Raw genomic sequence first — 19,753 nt, 5'->3', positions numbered from 1 at the left:
TATGTTTTATTAAACAACTTTTGTGTATCATTATACATCGATGGTTTGATTTTGATACCATATTAATAAATAATAATATTGTTCATTCGCATAGACGCATACCTAGTTGTTATTTGTTTGCACGTTTGTCAATTTTTACATTTTGCTTAAAATAATTATTTTAATCATTTAATTATGTCATCCGTTAATAAAAAACATCTTAGTGGTAATGAAAAACGAAAAAAACGAAGAGAAAATCAAGAAAAACTATCGAAATTGCCAAAAATAAATAACTTTTTTTGTTCAACTTTTTCGACAGATTTAAAAAAAGGTAAGTACTATTAAGTAATATAGAAACAGTTAGATGGGACATGGGTATATAATAAGTTAATAAGTTACATCTTAGATAGATTATTAAGGTTAATAAGTGGGCATCTTTGTTATTATTTTTAACTTGTGAGAAATGGATATTTAACCTTTGGGTGTTCAGTTGGGAGCAATTATTAAAATAAAAGTAAAGTAAATAAAATAATTCGGGTTTACGGAAAAGAACTTTATTTAAATATTTAATAGTTTACGTGCCTTTAATCGGCGTTCGTCGGTGGCCGCACTATAACAACTGACTATCGGTACGACAAATATCTCCGAACGACGATCGCCTTATCTGACACGATAATTGCCGTGGACTTTCGGCATAGATATGGCGTTACAATAATACTCGTAATATATATATATATATACACAAAAAAAAATTACCACACTTTTTTCTTAATAATCGTGTGTTTGTCCCTATGAAGTTACAGAATAAAATTTTATTTAAACTACACGAAATTCATCTTGGAATTTGTAAGACTGAAATGAGGGCACGCTCCTTGTTTTATTGGAAAGGTTTAGATAAAGATATCGAGAAATATGTTGCTAATTTTGCAGTATGTAGGTAATAAGTTTAGAAATGAGAATATTAAAGACCCTATGGGCTATGATATGTCAAGAAGTTTCTAATCTACCTTATGAGAAAGTTAGGTGTGATATTTTGGATCATGATTCATGGGAAAGATATTTACCTAGTATAAGTTGAATACTATTCTGGTTGGCTTAAGTTTAATTATTTATCTTCTAAAACCTCAAATAATATAATTAAAATACTAAAAGTTATTTTTTCGATACGTTGGATTCCAAAGCAACTTGTGGCAGATAATATTTATTTATTTATTTATTTTTTTTTTTTATTAATCAGAAAAAATAATACTTAACAAGATACATATTAAATAAAACATTAATTGATTTATCTTTCTCCTGTAAGCTTACGCTTCTGTTGGAGAAAGAGAGTTATAAAGTGGTAGAATTAATTACATAATATCATTTAAAAATAAATTTAACATTAAAAAATAAGAAATAATTATCAGAAACAAGTACACATAAAGGTAAAATATTACAACTAGGTAAAAATAAACATAAGAAGACATTTAACAATTACATTTATCATATTATTATTTTTTTTTTATATAGCATAATAATTTGTAACACTAGTACAAGTATTAAAGTTTTTCCATGTTAGTAAATAACCAATCAGAAACCAATTTTTTCGCATACTTAGGTGTTATACAAATTGTATTTTTTAATTCATTATTCATGGAGTTGAAGATAGTAGGACTTTGATAGTCCAGAAATCTTTGACCATATGAGGTATTTGTATATGCTACAGGAGCATTATATGCTCTGTTTATTCTCTTATCTTCTACTCTTTTTAAATTAAACCAAGTGTTTATATTTTTAATTACCCATAATATTGCTAATTTCTGGTAAATTAATTTAAAAGGCAAAACGTTTAGCTCTTTATAGTTATGTACAGTTGACCCTACTAAATCTATTTTACCCAGACATACTCTTATTATTTTATTTTGCTGTAGTTGTAGCGGTTTTATTACATTCGCAGTTGCACCACCCCAAATCTTTACACCATATTGGAGAACAGCTTGATAAAAGGATATATATACTATTCTGATGAGGTGCTTAGGTAAAATTGACTGGAGTTTATAAAAATGATTCAATGAAATACGCAGGCGTTTAAGTAAATAATTAATGTGCAGATCCCATCTCAGGTGTTTATCAATAGTTATACCTAAATATCTGATACTTTGAACTCATTGAATTTTTTTACACGTATTTGTGTCAGCACACTTTTTAGCATTTTCACAAAAGTGAATTTTTAAATCACTTATAGGGATTTGAGTACTATTTATAGTGAACGTCATGTAAAAGGTCTTACTAGTATTCAATGACAATTTCCTATTTGTTAGACTACGCACAACTCTATTTGGCCCATTTGTTGCTTTGTCGTGAACAGATTTCCATGTCGTATGCTATTTAATTCTAATGAATTTCAGAATTTTGCGACTGATTGGGAATTTGTTATAACTACGTCAAGCCTTAGATACCCAAAAATTAAACGGACTTGCGGAGAAAGGTTTAAGTATTGCGAAATCAATACTAAAAATATCGGATGAAGGTAAAGTTGATAAACAATTAATGTTGTTAGAATATCGAAACAGTGCTATCATAGGCTCTAAGTTTTCCCCAGCACAACTTTTAATGAGTCGCACTTTAAGATCGAAAATTCCAATCTTAAACAATGCTCTACAGCCTATGGTTAGTAAATGATTTTAAATTAGTACGTGAAAATAAAAATATGAAAACAAAACTATATTATGTTTAGAGATTTATTCTAAAACTTGGAAGCCAGCTAAAATCATCAATAAAACAATACGCCCAGATCATATGTTTTTAGTGATAACACGGGTAATAATAAACTACGAAATATTGTACATTTACGGCCTGCCGGTAAACAGATCAGGTATAATTTGAACAAAGATAATGTTGTTTCGAAGCCTAGTTGGATATGTAAGCGACGTGTTGTATTTTCAACTAAGCTTAATTTATAATTTGTATCATTATGTATTATTTCACTTTTGTAAACTCAATCTATAGGTAATCTGTTTTGTTTATATATAAAAAGGGAGATGTTACATAGCTATAATAGCTATGATACCTACCTGCTATCTACAATAACGGTTATGCAATTATGATGTATTAACGCATGTACTGCTATCGGTACTTTATACACAATAAAATCGGTATGCTTCTAGCACTCGAGTTTAGAACATGTATTTTTCACCTACACTCCTTATGAGATGCAACACATCATGCTAACAGTGTCGCATTGTACACTATTTTAGTCCGTGGGCCAATGCATTGGTCGGCAACTATGGACAGGGATGTTCCAGATATAATTATGGAGCTGGAACAGGAACTCTCTCTGATTACACCTCGAGAAGACAGCGGACAACGATTGTAACGGAACCATTGAATGATATAATAGTTGCGTTCCGGAAAAATGGGTAGGTAAATAATAGCTGATCAATATTGAATATTTATAGAATTAGAACCGTGGGAAATCACTAAATTCAATTTAAAATTGTTTAATGTAGGACAATTTTTTTCATTCACATTATATACCATAGTCGCATAGTTTCAGTTTCATAGCCTGAATTTTTAAATGGGGAGGGGGAGAACTGCAGTCTAGATAAACCAAAAATAAAAATAAAAAAATACCACCATTATGACAATTGGCAGTTTATACTTGTTATATGTATACATAACAGTTTAATAGTTAAATAAACATAGCATAGTTTAATAAACCATACTGTAATCAGTGTAATCATGTAATCAACAGAATTTAATATAATAATAACTATAATAAATACTAAATAGCATATATTATTTAATTCGTAACAAACTTAAAAATTTCAGTAAATGCAACTATGCATCTAATGAAAACTTATACAATAAAAAATAATAAACAAGACTTTTACAAACAACAATAGCCAATAATAACAAAAATAATCATTTGAAGGAATATTTATATTGACTCTTCTCCAACTTAATTAAATCTTTGTTCTTTTTTACTGACTAAGAAAATTCAAAACAGTCTTCTTTATAATTAAAATAAATTAATTGTTCAGATTTTATGAGAGCTGTTGAACACTTATTTCTCTCAAAAATCCATAACAGAAAATACTCTTTCAGTAAATGCACTACTTAAGGGTAGTATTAATAAAAATAAACCTAACCGATAATAATAATGTAAATATACTATATCAACCATATTATTACACAATCAGTGGTTTGCACCTTATGAATTTTAAATCCAGTCAATCCATGGGGGGTCCAGGCCCGAAAACCCTCCCCTTGGGTACGCCCCTGTCATAGAGTCTATGATAATCTTCTATCACGTCGATAATAATATCATATTGACATATTGTGATAATAATATAAAGAACATTCAACATTTCAATGTCTATTTTTGTAAAATGTAGGAATTTAGGATTGTTCTACAAAAAGTGTAAAGCTTTGTAGGACGCGTAGGACAAATCTAAGTTCTAACAAATGTAGGACAGTCCTGCCCAATGTAGGACGGTTGGCAACCCTAGTAAATTCCATTGTCTAAATGTTATTTAGTGTATACTTATGTAGATAACAACAACACTAAAAAAAATGTGGTTAATGTTTTATTATATTAGGTGTCATTAATATAATGTCGTTAGTATGTCCAAGGTTGACAGACGTATTAAAATAGGTATGTGATTTACGAACTTTGGTAATTAATGACGAAATATTTTGATTGAAAACATACTGAGCTAATTAAACCCATATGAGTAACTACCACTTAAAATAGTTAAGCTCTATAGTATATCTAATTTTTATATTAGTGGGATTAGTTACAATATTTATGTATTACACATAAAAACAAAATTGTACATAATCAGAAACATGCACAATTATTTATTATCCATAGAACTATCAAAATTCAATCATTATTTGATTAAGTGAGTTAGTGATAGTGAGTTCCTCTATTTATTTAAAATTTTATTTAATTAGTAGCTACTTATACAAATAATAATGTTTTAAAAATATAAAAATATACCAGACAGATAGCCTATAAAAAGATTATTATCATGTATTATACTAAAAAGTAGATAATATTCAGTGTACTTCTGTAATTAAATAGATAGAAGTATAAAATGATGAAACCAATAATTACAAACATATTTAGGTGTAGAAAATCAGACACAATTAAAACATAGTAGGTACCTGGTATAAGAAATATTTTACTACCAACATTCCTAAACAATTACATCACAACAAATATACAAAAATGACACATCACCGCAGTAAGCTATTAACATTCTTCACTGTCTACGTTCTAAATTATGACCATGTTTGGGCATAAAGAAACAACACAATATGGGAAAGACTACACAACACCATTACAATTTGACGCAATCGAAAATAATTTCCAAAAAAAAAAAAAATAATAATGTCATATAATTTATCCTCCGTAATGTATGACTATATTATATTATAAAGCACTCCCAAAATGCATATCCCACTCGTTTCCAACAAATAACTTTTATTTAAGCAATGAAAATATCATAGATAAAAAAATTGTACAAAGAGAATTATAATATATTATATGAGCAATAAAATATTTAAAAAATGTTTTTAAAAACATAAAAAAAAATAATAAAAAAAGGTTTTTAAAACATATATAGCAATGTTTTGATGGCCGCTTTTCCATATAAAAAAAATGTTTAATTAACATTTTTAAATAAACAAAAAAGGTTTTTAATATATTTTTTAAAAACTTTCTAAATGTTTTTTAAACATATGCAGTTTAAAAATGCAGTGTTTTCAGCTTATTATAGGTAGGTACATATGTTAATTTTTTTTATACACACCCTATGTATATAGAATTGCAAGAAATTGTTTACTAAAAAAAAAAAAAATTATTAATTTATAATTCAATATTATGAAAGACACAAAAAAAATTAATTTTAAATAAAATGATAAAGAACCTTTATGGTTATAAGCATAATATCAATATGTATGCAATTAATACAAAATAAAATAATAATATATATACTTAATAAAATATATATAATGTATACATAATGTATACATAAGTACTATTATTATACTATAATAGGGTATACTTTAGTACTACTAAAAGAAAATAACAACTTTTAAGTATAATTATATAATAAAAACTGCAATAACTAAACTTGGATGTAACAAATAACAATATAAGTATATAATAAAATTTGTACCTATAATGTATACATAGGTATAATTATTTATATAAAAAAAACAATTTTTAAGTATGAAATAAAAATAATAATAACTGAACTTGGATGTAACGAATAGGTAACAATTAAACAATTGTAAATAAGACTATACATTAAAAAATGCTGGTTAGGTCAGATAGGCTGGTCAGATGTGGCAAGATCATCATCTAATATTGCTGCAGTAGTCTAAAGATAATTTAATGGCATTTCTATAATTAATAAATACAATCATATTAAAAAATGTATATTTAATTTAAATCTTATAATAATGTAAATAAAATAACTGAAAATGTATACCTTTTAATTCTGGTTTCGCTCTGAGCCATCCATGGGCTTATGATTTCTATAATACCAGCTTTTGTAGTGGTAGGAAATTTTTGTTATATTGCACCTAATAAAAAAGTATTAAACAATATAATATGACATAAAATAATGTACCTAATACAAAATATGAGATATACACATTTAATTTGGAAACAAGCTTCTCTACAATTTTGAACATTACATTATAAAAGTGTGTGATTTACTACGAGATTTATGAAACATTAATAACTCTATTCAAAATTATTCTTTATTACTGTTAGGGTCGTTCTTACAATATACGGTATTGTCAGTTAAATCAGTTAATGCTAACAGACTGATAACAGATTTTATTACCGGCAGAATTCCGGAGGTTATAAGAGTCCGACAACTTTAACTGGATATTGTAAGAATCAGCCTTAGAAAATTAACAATGTTGTGTGTAATTCAAGGATGTGAAACTTCTTAACAAATATTAAAATTGTAAATAATAAAATATAGTTGATATGAATATTGCCTACTTATTATAACTTTGTGAATTGGACTTGCTTCAAGACTTTTTTTTTTGCCCCTTCCAACTATAATCTGCTATAAATTCATCCAAAAACATTATTCTCATTGTCGATGTTGTCATTTTAGATAAACTCTTTATCCCACCATTGGTAAATGCAATTGTGCGAAAATTAGGAGTATTCGTGGTACGTACAACCAGGAAGTTGCGAAAATAAACAAATCTATGAGAACAGGATCTGGGACAAGTGATATATATATATAAGCCTAAATTACAATGGTTCTCATATGCCGACAGTTTTTTAAGAAAAAATATTGATCTAAATATGCAGACTGAATCAAACTTGGTGAGTTGATTATTTTATTAATTTGATTTGTGTACTTCATAGATAGGGAGAGTATTGTACCTTGGTCTTATAATTAATATCAGACAAAAAATTAGTATTAAGGTCTGAAAAAATTACATTCTTTCCAAAGTGGTATAAGAATGTACCTTGGACAAAATCATTAATTCTTAGGTTTAAAAAATTGAAAATAGGTTTAAAAATTTGTATCATCTACCTAAGTTTAAGTGGTTATATATTATCTATAATATACAAACTGGATTGGTTAGGTAATTCATAATATGTTTATTTTATTACATTATTCAAATATTTATACATTAATTATATTGATTAGGTATTAATATTATTATTTATTATATTAATTATATTAACTATACATTAATGATTATTCAACTTAAACTAATAATACTTTATTGAATCATATTGTACTGCCAGGGAACAGCCCCATCTCCCATAAAAAAATCAGCAAGTCCATCTCGCTTAAGACGAGCTCCTTGAATAAAGTTTCTCTCTTGTGTGGCGCATAATGGTAATAAGTTCTCAGAACTTTGACCAGTTCTCCAATCTCCAAATGATATGAATATTGCCTACTTATTATAACTTTGTGAATTGGACTTGCTTCAAGACTTTTTTTTTTGCCCCTTCCAACTATAATCTGCTATAAATTCATCCAAAAACATTATTCTCATTGTCGATGTTGTCATTTTCGATAAACTCTTTATCCCACCATTGATAAATGCAATTGTGGACACCTATTAAGTTAATTGTACATTATTAATACATGGTCTAAAACATATTTTAAAATACAGAAAATATAATTTTATTAAAGGATATCACAAATTCACAACACTAACTTTTTTTTTTTTTTTGATTTTAAGTTTATTTGTGTATTATTGTAGCTAAAATAATTACAATGTTTTAGTAAAAATCCAAAGTTGAAAAAATTATTATTTATCAAGATAATGAGTTGATAGATTCAGAGATTTTGGCGCTATATATAGAGCCTATGGGTGACACAGATGAACACAAATTTTTTTAATAACTTACAATAGTATTTAATAATTTTGTTCTTCATAACCCTAAATATATCTATGTGCTTAAAATATTATATATATTGTTTTGTATACATATTATATAAGTACTTGTTTTTAGTATAGTGATGTTCTTTAATATAGGTAGGAATAATGAAATTATATTACTTAGGAGAGAATTTTTATTTAGGAACTATTTATATATATATATATGTATTGTTTCAATTTATAAATTGGTTTCTAGTAATAATATAAACTAACCTTGGCTTATTAATTTAAAAGAATTTAGGTATGTACTATAATATTAAATCAAAATGTGTTATATAATTTAACTAACACATAAAATATTATTATGCATTAGTTAAAACTTTCATAAATAAAAAAAAAAAATATTAATTTAACTACTAGCTACTTTAAACATTTCATAATTACCAGTTTATGGAAATGTTCAATATCTTCAAGTTTTTTTTCTAACATTTTAAGACCATCTTCACTTTTTATTGGAAATACTACATTGTCCATTTCATAATTAGATACTACTACAGGTTTTTTATCATCGGTTGTATCCTTATTATCAATGAGATGATGTTTAATATAAGAAACAGTATTTCTTAATTTCATAATATTGGCTTCAATAATGGTACAATTAAAATTAATAACTTTAAAAATAATCAGTAAATAATTTAAGATTTTTAACTCACCAGAAATGAAACACAGGTCTGATGAAGAGCATCAGTGTTCGTTCTTACTATAACGTGTACCTATTAAAGGACATACAGACTTAGAAATCTTATCACTATCGACTGGAGTACTCATAATTGCACTAGAAATTGAGGTTGAAGTAGAAGGTGACAATGTTGATATTGAATTATATGTCCTCTTTGTAGCAGATTTCAACAATATAGGTGGAGGAGTAGGAAACTGACGATCAATGTTGGTTGGTCGTAAACTGGCTTGTGGTTCTAGGATTTCAGTAGAACTGGTCAGAGGATGTAGATCATTTTTATCCAGAGCAATATCCTCATTGCTACTACTAATTTCAAAAAGTAGCCTTGAAGAAGTTGTTTTATTTCGGCAACCTTTACCTCTCATTTCAAAATCTGACTCTAAATTTGACTCACTTTATTTTTTATTTGCTTTTATCATCATTTTGTATCCTCTTTCATAATCACCTATATAAGAATAAATAAATTTTGATATAGGTATTTTTTTCAAATATTATATGATATAGGTTAATAATAACTTGTTGGGGCATAAAAATAGCACTATAAAAAGTAGCCAATGATAATTTTGTAATTAATTGCACATTGCAGTAATAAGAAAACAATTTAATTGGTTATTAACACAATAAATTTATATTTTTTTTCTATTTTATTCTCGGCCTCAATTCATAAGCAAACATAAACAACCTTAAACTTAAAATAATATATATGTATATATGTAACTGAATACATAATCATTAAATTTACATCATTCAGCATTTAAGTTTTAAATTAAATTAACAAATATTTTACATGCTTTAGAAGTAATATTCTCCATCTTATTGTTCAGAAATCTAACACTTATAACCTAATATTAAAAGTACAAAATAAACTTATCCTAATAAATAATCTTTACATTTACAATAGGTATTTAACATAGATGAATTAAGGTAAGACAATATATGACTAATTTTTGTATGGGAAATATATATATATTTTAAGCAAATTTCTGAAACTGGCCACATTTTTAAGATGGATAAATGTTGAACAACATAAATTCCAAGTGATGAGCTATTACACGGCACTGAATAGTAATCTTCTTGTGATATAAATTTTTTACCAATGACAACTTCAGTTTTTAGTGACTTTGAATAAGCAAAGTTGTGCACCATTATAATATCACCATTTTTTGACCCACAGCAATTATCAGGTTTTGTTATTCTTAATTGAAAGTGTTGAAACATATGAATCTTGTATTGTGGTCCACAACAATTTGCTAGTAGAGGACCATCACAGTGAATATTTGATATTTTTGATAATGATGATTGCCGAGGAGTTTCAAAATAGTTTTCCAATAAAAAACATTCACCTAATAATCGATTACAAATTTGTTCAGCTGGTTTATTATATCCTCGCACCATTGATTAATTTTTTGCAAATAATTTCCAAATTGAAATGCAGATATTGTTTCTAAAGTAAAATTTGATGTTATTCCTGAATAGTGATCAGAGTCATCTACTATATGAATTAAACCGTGGAAATTATGAGTGATAAAGTCTTTATTATACAGATGAATAAAGTCTTCAACAAAATACCGTAGTAATGATCTGGCATAATTACACATCCACTATCTTTACACATTTTAGGTGATAATAATATAGTCACTGCAAAATTAAAAGTTGAAAAGTTCTCATATTTTTTACTAGTAAAAACAGATTTTAAGACAACTGGTCCTAAATATAGCAAAAATGTTCGAAATTCAGTAGCTTTCAAAACGAAGTAAATGTTTCAGTTCTCTTGGCTTCCTATTAATTTCAATAGGTACACATGAACGATATTCAACTAATAATGATTATAATCTAAGACAGAGTTGGATAGACAATTTGTGAGGAACATTTCCTGTACTCCATGTTAAAATCATAGTACGAGTTACTCCTAAATAAACAAGGTGCATTATATCTAAAACAAACGAGTTGTTAAAATGCAGTCATGGGATTTTTGTAAGTAACGTTTCAGTTTTTCTAAATTCTGTATCTGACCAATTATAAAAAGTTATACCCACTAAAAGACTTTATACCAAGAATGTCTGCCTTTGCAGGGGCATCACAACAGACAGCAACAACTTTTACTGGAATTGTTTTTCCACTTTGATGTAAAATACCATTCTCTGATAAATAATTGACTTCATTAACAAATTCTTCTAGGTAACAATCCATATCATGAGGTTTACCTTTACCAAAATATAAACCAATTGAGAACACTTTATTTTGTAGTTAATTTATATCTAAAATATATCCCAAATAAAATTGGTATCACTTGTATGTTTGAACTTTTAAAAATTGGAATACCATCTATATTAATTATTAGTTTGAAACTATGAATTAAATCTTGAAAAGTTCCAGAAATAATTCTTTTAAGTTGTTTTTCAAGTCCTATATGGATATATTTTCCAGGAAAAACTATTTTTGAACAAAATTTAGTCTTGGATATTTTCAATAATGTCCTAGAATCTCTTGGTAAAGCAGAGGTTAAAGCAGGACTCTTTGAATTTCAGAATCATCAACAAGGAGGGGGGAATAGTTAACTTTGGGAACTCCTGGCCTATAGCCTATAACGTACCTTTTTCACCACATACAAGTGTGTGGTTTTATCAATCCCCTCCTCTTCACTACTTTCTCAATCTATAATAACTTTATATATTTAGGTGAGAGCTGCGTCAGGACTCAGAACTACACCATACTGCGAATGATCACAATTCATTTTGACTGCAGTGTTCGTCCAATATTATTGTTACTCTTCTAGTCTTCTACCAGATAAATCTAACTATCTACTATATCCTACACGGACATTGTACCTCTAATAAGGTATGTTATACTTATTAAGTACTATCAACAGACTACTTATTGGTCTTATTGTTAGGTAATTTCAATGGTAAAATTTAATATAAAATTAATCAAGATACATATTGAATAAATATTTTTATTTATTGAGTTATATAGTTAAATATCTTATATTGTTGTATGTAAATATTTTTCACAAACAAAACATATAATATATTTATTTAGAAATAAAGATTTACATTCAATTAGTATGTACCTACTTATGTAAATTCTGATGGAAAATTACAGTTAAATTAGTTTTCAATTTTTAAATAACGTTAAATAATTTTATGTGCAGACTAACCTAACCTAACTTAAAATAAATAGAATGCAGTAGAAATATATTTCTTATATTCGTAGAATAAATTAACCTACCAACGGCCTAAAAATTATACAAGTATGAATAATAGGTACCTATCAACATAGGCTTTCATATATTGATACTTAGCATGATATTTTTTGTTACTTACCTATTAGTTGGTTTATTATTAATTAAAAAAAACTAGGTTTCAACAATTTAAATTTATATAACAAAAATCGTTCGATAATTTCATAAAAATTGCATAAGATATGCTATATTTGTGTGATAAAAAAATATTATTTTTAGTATTTAATTTATCAATAATATTAATTTATAAATGAATTTAACAATAATCAAGATCAAAAACGTATTAGTTTTATTCTGCAGGTTTTTAACATATTATAGTCACATCGTATAATGTTGTGTATTATTTCAGAAAATCATGAAGTTCAATTTGATTATTTTGGTACTGAGCTTGTGCGTTGACTTAATTCTTGGATCTATCGCTAATAATAGTTCGTACTGGGAAGCTCCGTTCAGGTTTTGTGGATCAAATCTCGCAGTTGAGCTCTCAATCATCTGCAAAGGCCGCTACAACGAAGACCCACGTGAATATAATTTTCTATAGTACCTTATTCTTAATTATAATAGTATCGTCTATTGGTCGAAATTAACCTATAAAGTTTATATTAATTGTAAAATCAACGAACTCTAGAATACAAAATTAGATACCTATCACACACACACAGTTAATTATCGGGGTTTGTGTTTCTTCTCATTTTTTATAAGTATGAAAAAATAAAACGAAAATTTCATAACTTAGTTAGATCATTTAAAATCTTTCTCAAAGACTGCGATGCCCCCCTCCCCCGCGGTTAAGGTTTCTAGCCACAGGAGTCATGATGGTGGTATAAGTCGTATCGATGATATCGATTATATCAATCCAATTCACTATCGAACAAATAGCGAATTAAATAATATCGTAAAACTAAGAATATAGTAAATATTATACATTTTGTTTTCAAAATCTATCGATTAATCGAAATAATCGATTATTTTGACACTATCGACTATCGAGTGTATCTTACTAAGATACGGAGAAATTTTGATTTATCATTATGGTCATAGCGTGCTGATGTAGATTTGACGAAATAAACATTATGTTTTCTCGTAATGCTCTAATATAATACATTAAGAACTAAAAAGCAAACTTTTTTTTAAATTTTTTAACATTTTAGGGGTTCTAATCTTCCCTTTCCTTGCTACTCCTTGTATATTTTAGTTTGTAATTAAAACAATTTAAAATTGAATAAAATGTAAAAGAAATATGGTAAATGGTAATCTGATGATCATGTTAACTTATTATAAGCATATTCTATTTAGTTAGATTTATTGAAAAATGTTTGTCTTTGCTAATGATTTACCTTTGTTTTCAGGAAGTCACTCGTTCAAATCTAAAAGGGCTATCGCTAATGAGTGTTGTAAAATAACTCCGTGCACCAGGAAATATTTGAAAGATCATTATTGCCTTCCTGAATCGAAATGGTATGTAATAACATAAATAAAATATCTAAAATTGTAAACTTAAATTAACCATTCAACAAAATTTATATAAAAATAAACTTACGATAAATTCATAAACAAAGTTACAAACTTAACAGGTTAACTGCTACGTTATTTTTCAGTACATTGCCAAAAGCGCTACGTGTACCATTTTTGGTACACTTGTTGTTTTGCCAATATGTTTTTGCGTGCCTACTATGGTACACTTAAATACGATTTTAACACAGGAAAATATTTCGTAGCCCGCCAGACAAACAAATTTTCGACTAGCCCATTAATATCTTATAAATTAATTTGTTTAGGTAAAATTAGAATACGAATGGCAAATCAACCATGTACCAGAGATGGTACACATGGCGGTTAACCTGTTAATAATAAAAAATGTTCTAACTTAATTTTATAGAAATGTATCTATATAAGATTCTACTACATTTCAAATTACTTATGTAATTTTTTCAGTAACTAATTAATATGTATAAATTCCAGGGCTACAATTGCAACTACAACTTTAACTTCAACTTCTACTTCAACTACAACTACAACTCCAAAACCAAAACCGGGATTTACGTTTAAAATCCGAAAAACGGATTACACTAATATTTTATTTTATTATTTTGATCTACGTAAGTACCTACATACTTTAAATCGGAGTGTCCGAATTGGTTCTGAAATGCCCGAATTGGTTCCCGGGTTCTTTCAAAGGGTATATCCGAATTAGTTCCCGAGTTGTTAAAATTTTGGCTTAATAAATAATATATAACAAACATTTAAAAAAAATTAAAATCTTAATTTAAAAATATAAAATAAATACCTAATAATAAATATATGCGGTATATCGTTTTTTTTAATTCGTTTATTTTCTTTATAGTTATTATTTTCTATTATTGAGGTAAAAACTTATAACAAACATTTAAAAAAAATTTTAATCTACTGATTTCGTTATTTTTATATGTTCGGATGTGCGGAATAAAAGCAACTGTTGAATTTTCTGTGAAATGATTCACAGCAATTAGTAGTTCGTTCTATACTACTGGTATATTCAGCCCACATTGTTGGTGGAAGTGAGCTATCTTTTTCAATATAATTTTTAAAATATAATCGAAGAATTCACCAATTTTTTCATTTAAAATATTAATTATAATATTAAATATTTCATTTATATTATATTGTATTTTGCTTTTTCGTAAGTCTGTATCGGGAAGCAATTCGGACGTGTGCCGCCTACCTAGAATATCGGGAACCAATTCGGATGCAGCCTTAAAGGGCTCATGAGTGGCTTGTAAGGGTCTTGGAGTGCATTTGAATTCCTTGGAATTTGTTGAAATAGAACTAGATACTTAGACGTTATTGTGATTTCTTACAAAACTATTTATAAACAGTTCAATATAGTTTATTTTTAATAGTAAAAATAATTTAATTTTTTAAAATGACAATATTCTTATATCTTGACACCTTGTCCTAGAATTTAGGACACCTAACTACATTTTTACTTGTTCCATTTTAACTCAAATACCATTAAGTATGCTCTCGGATTCAACAAAATAAATTTTGACCTTTTTCGTTCAAATTCAAGTTTAGTTATGATACATTGAGTATATAGTTAGAATGAAAAATTTAGCTTATAAATATAAAACTCAAAACATACCTTCTAATGTTGTGTAAATAAAATGCTGCCCTACTGCACTTAAAGCTTCTTGTACTGGAGGGATTTAGATGCTTATAATTACCTTAATAAAAATATAGTGTGGTGGAATTGATGATATCATATTTTTTCACACAAACACACAAATAGGTTGAAATAAATTATCTACAAATGGCTCTAAGCGAGTATCATCGTATAAACATCTAATGTTCCATAATTTCAATATTACCCATCCAATGTATATAATCATAGCAATAAATACACTTAAATAGTATCCAAATCCACAAACTAAAAGTTGATTTAATAATTTGTCTCAATTTTTCAGTGATGCAAGTATTGGAATATCTTCAATTGGATAAGTAACAAGTACACCAAGCAACTGTCAACATTATATTGCAGCTTCAAAAATATATTTCAATCTTTTGTTATAATTAAATTATTAATATGATATACTATCATATATGAACTATCTATAGATATCCCAACATTTTATTTTTCAATTTTAAACATTATATTGCAATTTAATTTATAGTGCAAAATAAAATAATAATAATATAATATGTATCAAATATTTAAATTAGTATGTATAAGAAAGTAAATATAGATTTAACAATTATAAATTAGTTTTTATTACCCAACTCAAATAATAATATAAGATTTATATTTTTATACATGATTTTCTGACTTATTATTTTTTATTTGTTTTGTTTATCATACACTAGTGATTTACATTCGATGTAATTGTTTGAGTTAGAATAATAATTATTATTAAAGAACAAAGAACTAAAATTGTACCACAAAATGTAATTTTAAGAAATCATAATATGTTTGATTGATTATTATTTTAATATAATAAAAATAAAATAATTTGTTCATTGGTTGGTTTAGGAAGCAATTTTACCATATTAGGTTGGTTAAATAAGATAATTTGAATAAAGCAAATTGAATTATGATTTTTAAACAACATTTTTATCTTATGACGTATATAAAACTAAACTAGAATATTTCAATATAGAACATTATATTTATATATATCTGTTTATACAAGCGACACTCTTCGCCGGTCTAAAGTTATGACTTAAGAGTCCAAAATTTTGAATATTTTGTAACTTCATACCTTGCTGGTGTGTTTAAATATTGAACATCACGGAAGTGAACGTTTTGGGTGGCCTACAATAATGTGTCTAGGGTGTTGAGTGTTTCAACTTCTTTACTTTTTATACTTTACATATGTACATCTTATGTAGTATGCTAACATACCATAAAATGGCATTTGATGTGGTCATACCTTGTGATTTCTATTATGATAATATTATTTTAAATCTTACTTCTTAGTTAACATCAACCTTGGCTCACCAAGACACCAAATTATAATCATAGAATTTATATGATAAAACTGATAACCAATATGATAATGATTAATGACGTTACTTGTGGGTGTAGCATACTCTTAAAATATAGCAAAACAATACATTTAAAAAGTCTACATTCCTTCAATAGATTAGTTGTTTATTTATACTATAGTGGACTCCCTTTAATTAAATCTTCTAGCAGTCAGTTTTATTCAATTTTAGCATTGTTAAAAATTATCAACCATTATAACCGATAATATTGTATTTCCGATTGGTACTTATATTGACCATGACATCTTGTTTAAACAATTGTTTATAAGATATTAAAGTAATTGAAGCTAATAGTTTATACGAAAAAGATATTACTGTATGTGATATAGTAGGTACATTATGTATTAGGTAGTTCCTTTACTGTAAAACTGAACCATTTAATACAAACTAACTATCTATTGTTAATAATATTATAATTGTAAATTTTAATTTTTGTTTAATATTATATAGATTTATATAACTATTTTAATTGTACATGGATGAACTTGGTTGGTATGTAATTAAATTAATTTGATTAAAAAAAACCTTGGTACCTTTTTATGTTTTCAAATTCCAAAAATCAAAGTTTGTTTTCATTCCACATTTAAAATCAGAATTTTATTTTTAATGACATGATTACAAAATTGAAAAAGAGTTACCCAAAATATTTAAATTAGTACTTTCAATAAAACAACATAGGTACTACAAAAATGAAAAAATAACATGATTGGCATTGTTAGCTATATATAAATTAAACCTTCATTTAATTTGTTGCACTATATTACATTTTGTCAAGTAACTTATATATACATTTTTCATACCTACATAAGTAGTATAGATGTACCATTCCTGGCGCACTTTTATTTTTATCAGTAAAAGATCACAAAGAAAACAATGTGTAAAAAGATCAGACAATTGAAATGCAATAATTATTAAAATATTTTTCATAGAACTTATGATATTAATAATTGAAAATTGAAATGCAATAATTATTAAAATATTTTTCATAGAACTTATGATATTAATAATTGAAAATTTAAATGCAATATTTCCCCAAAAATATTTTTCACAAAAAATATGAAATTAATAATTAAAAATTGAATTGCAATAATTATTAAAATATTTTTTTTTTTTACAAAACTTATATTATTAATAATTAAAATTGAAATATAATAATTATTAAAAAGAAATTGAATACCTTAGTTAAAGGAATTGAAATGTATAATAAAACAATGGATACAACTATCAAAGATTTTAATAAATTACAAGAAAATGAAATGCAAAATGAAATAGAAAAATCAATATTAAATAATAAAATATTAGTTAAGTTTTGTAAATATGAATACTATATTACTAATAATAAAAATATTAAAATCATGAAATATAATCTAAATGCAATCCCTATTAAAGGAAATATTATAATCGTCGATAATGGACACAATATTTCTGGAAATGGAAAGCCTTATGCTTCTAAAATACTAGAATCACCAACTTGGCTCGAAATTTGTAAGATAGCCAATGATATGATAATTACAACAGGTACTTTTTTATTCAAATATCTTCATGATATTTGTGTTTTTCAAGATTTAGGAAATATTAAAATTTGTTGTCTTGGCATGGGAGGTACAGATTCCGATCACAAATTGCTTAGAATATAACTAAATAATCATCATTTTTTAATAGAAATATTTCTATTAAAAATATCTTAATAAATTATATTTAAATAAATTTTTTATAATTGTCAATAAATTCTAAACATAAATGTCCACATATAGGTGGATCATCATAGTTTTGAAACTTGTCATTGTTATACCACAGATTATCATCACCTAAATAATTTAAAATTTCAGGAGGAGGAGTACTCGAAAATGAATCAAAATATATTTTATAATTTTTTATTTTTTTCCATGCAACCCAATGAGAACCATTTTGAGTAGAATTATTTAAATTAAATATCCCACATTCATTTAACCAAGGTTTTTCAGGTAATTCATTTATCATGAAACAACCTCTAAAATTTTTTATATTATTTCCAAATTTTATTATATCAAAATTACTTAACGGTTCGATATTTATATTTTTAACTTTACTCCAAAAAGTTGTATAACAACCTGGATAATTTTTAATGTTTTTTCTAAATGTTGATATATCGAAATTAATCATTTTTTCGATTTTTTTTTTTTATTTGTCTTCAATCCAGAACCTTTATTTTTTTCCATTTCTTTATTGTGACGAATTATTTCCTCTTCTATTTTTTTCTTATGTTTAGTATCTTTATAACTATCATACAATGCAATTAAAGCTGGAGTAGCTACTGCTGCAGCTTCTAGAAAAGGTAAAATTAATGGTAAAAATCCACCTTTAATTTGCTTCGGTGTAATCTCCAACCTTACTCCAGAATTTTTTTTCTTGGCATTTTTTAATTTATCTATTTGATTTTGATCTAAATAATATTTATTTTCTCCTTTATATATTTTATCACTAGCAATATGAATTGTTGCATTAGAATTTTTTTTATGAGCTTCAGCCAATTTTTTTTTATGGTTTTCAGTTAATTTAAAATGCATTTTATTATACAAAATATTAAATTTTATTCAAATATTAAATTCATTCCTAAATATCTTTTTGTTTTCATTACATTTGCAGTTGTCAAAGCAGCAATTTTTTCATTCAAAGAACTATCAGAAGCATAAAATCTTTCCATTGCTTTTTTTTGTAAATTTTTATCAGCGATATGTCTTGTTTTAGTATCTTTATGATCTTTATAAAAATAATCATGTTCTCTTGCATATTCGTCTAACTTGTTAATCGGGGGAATATTTTTATCTAAATTTGTAAATGGTCCTAGATAATTATATCCAGGCCAATGTATCGGAGGTAATTTTGAACAATTTAAAAAATCATTAAAAAACCCTGAACCTTTTATAATATCCTTT

At 26.2% G+C, this 19,753-nt stretch overlaps 1 protein-coding gene and 2 pseudogenes across 1 annotated transcript; 1 reads left to right on the top strand and 2 right to left on the bottom strand.

The window, feature by feature from the left end:
* Positions 1 to 6,296: 6,296 nt before the first annotated feature.
* Positions 6,297 to 9,888, bottom strand: LOC149061542 (uncharacterized; annotated as a pseudogene).
* A 93-nt stretch (positions 9,889 to 9,981) lies between these two features.
* LOC149061541 (uncharacterized) lies at positions 9,982 to 11,810 on the bottom strand (annotated as a pseudogene).
* A 1,725-nt stretch (positions 11,811 to 13,535) lies between these two features.
* On the top strand, positions 13,536 to 15,959 carry LOC149061540 (uncharacterized). The gene is made up of 3 exons (XM_089216504.1): positions 13,536 to 13,775; positions 14,280 to 14,416; positions 15,761 to 15,959. Exons 1-3 carry the CDS (start codon positions 13,630 to 13,632, stop codon positions 15,796 to 15,798), a joined length of 321 nt encoding a protein of 106 aa, XP_089072630.1. The 5' UTR covers positions 13,536 to 13,629; the 3' UTR covers positions 15,799 to 15,959.
* The last annotated feature ends 3,794 nt before the right edge of the window (positions 15,960 to 19,753 follow it).

Source organism: Diuraphis noxia, unplaced genomic scaffold (assembly GCF_037042655.1).
Source record: "Diuraphis noxia isolate RWA-SAM2 unplaced genomic scaffold, SU_Dnox_SAM2 contig0001, whole genome shotgun sequence".
Lineage (NCBI taxonomy): Eukaryota > Metazoa > Arthropoda > Insecta > Hemiptera > Aphididae > Diuraphis > Diuraphis noxia.
This window is presented reverse-complemented; position numbering and strand designations above follow the sequence as displayed.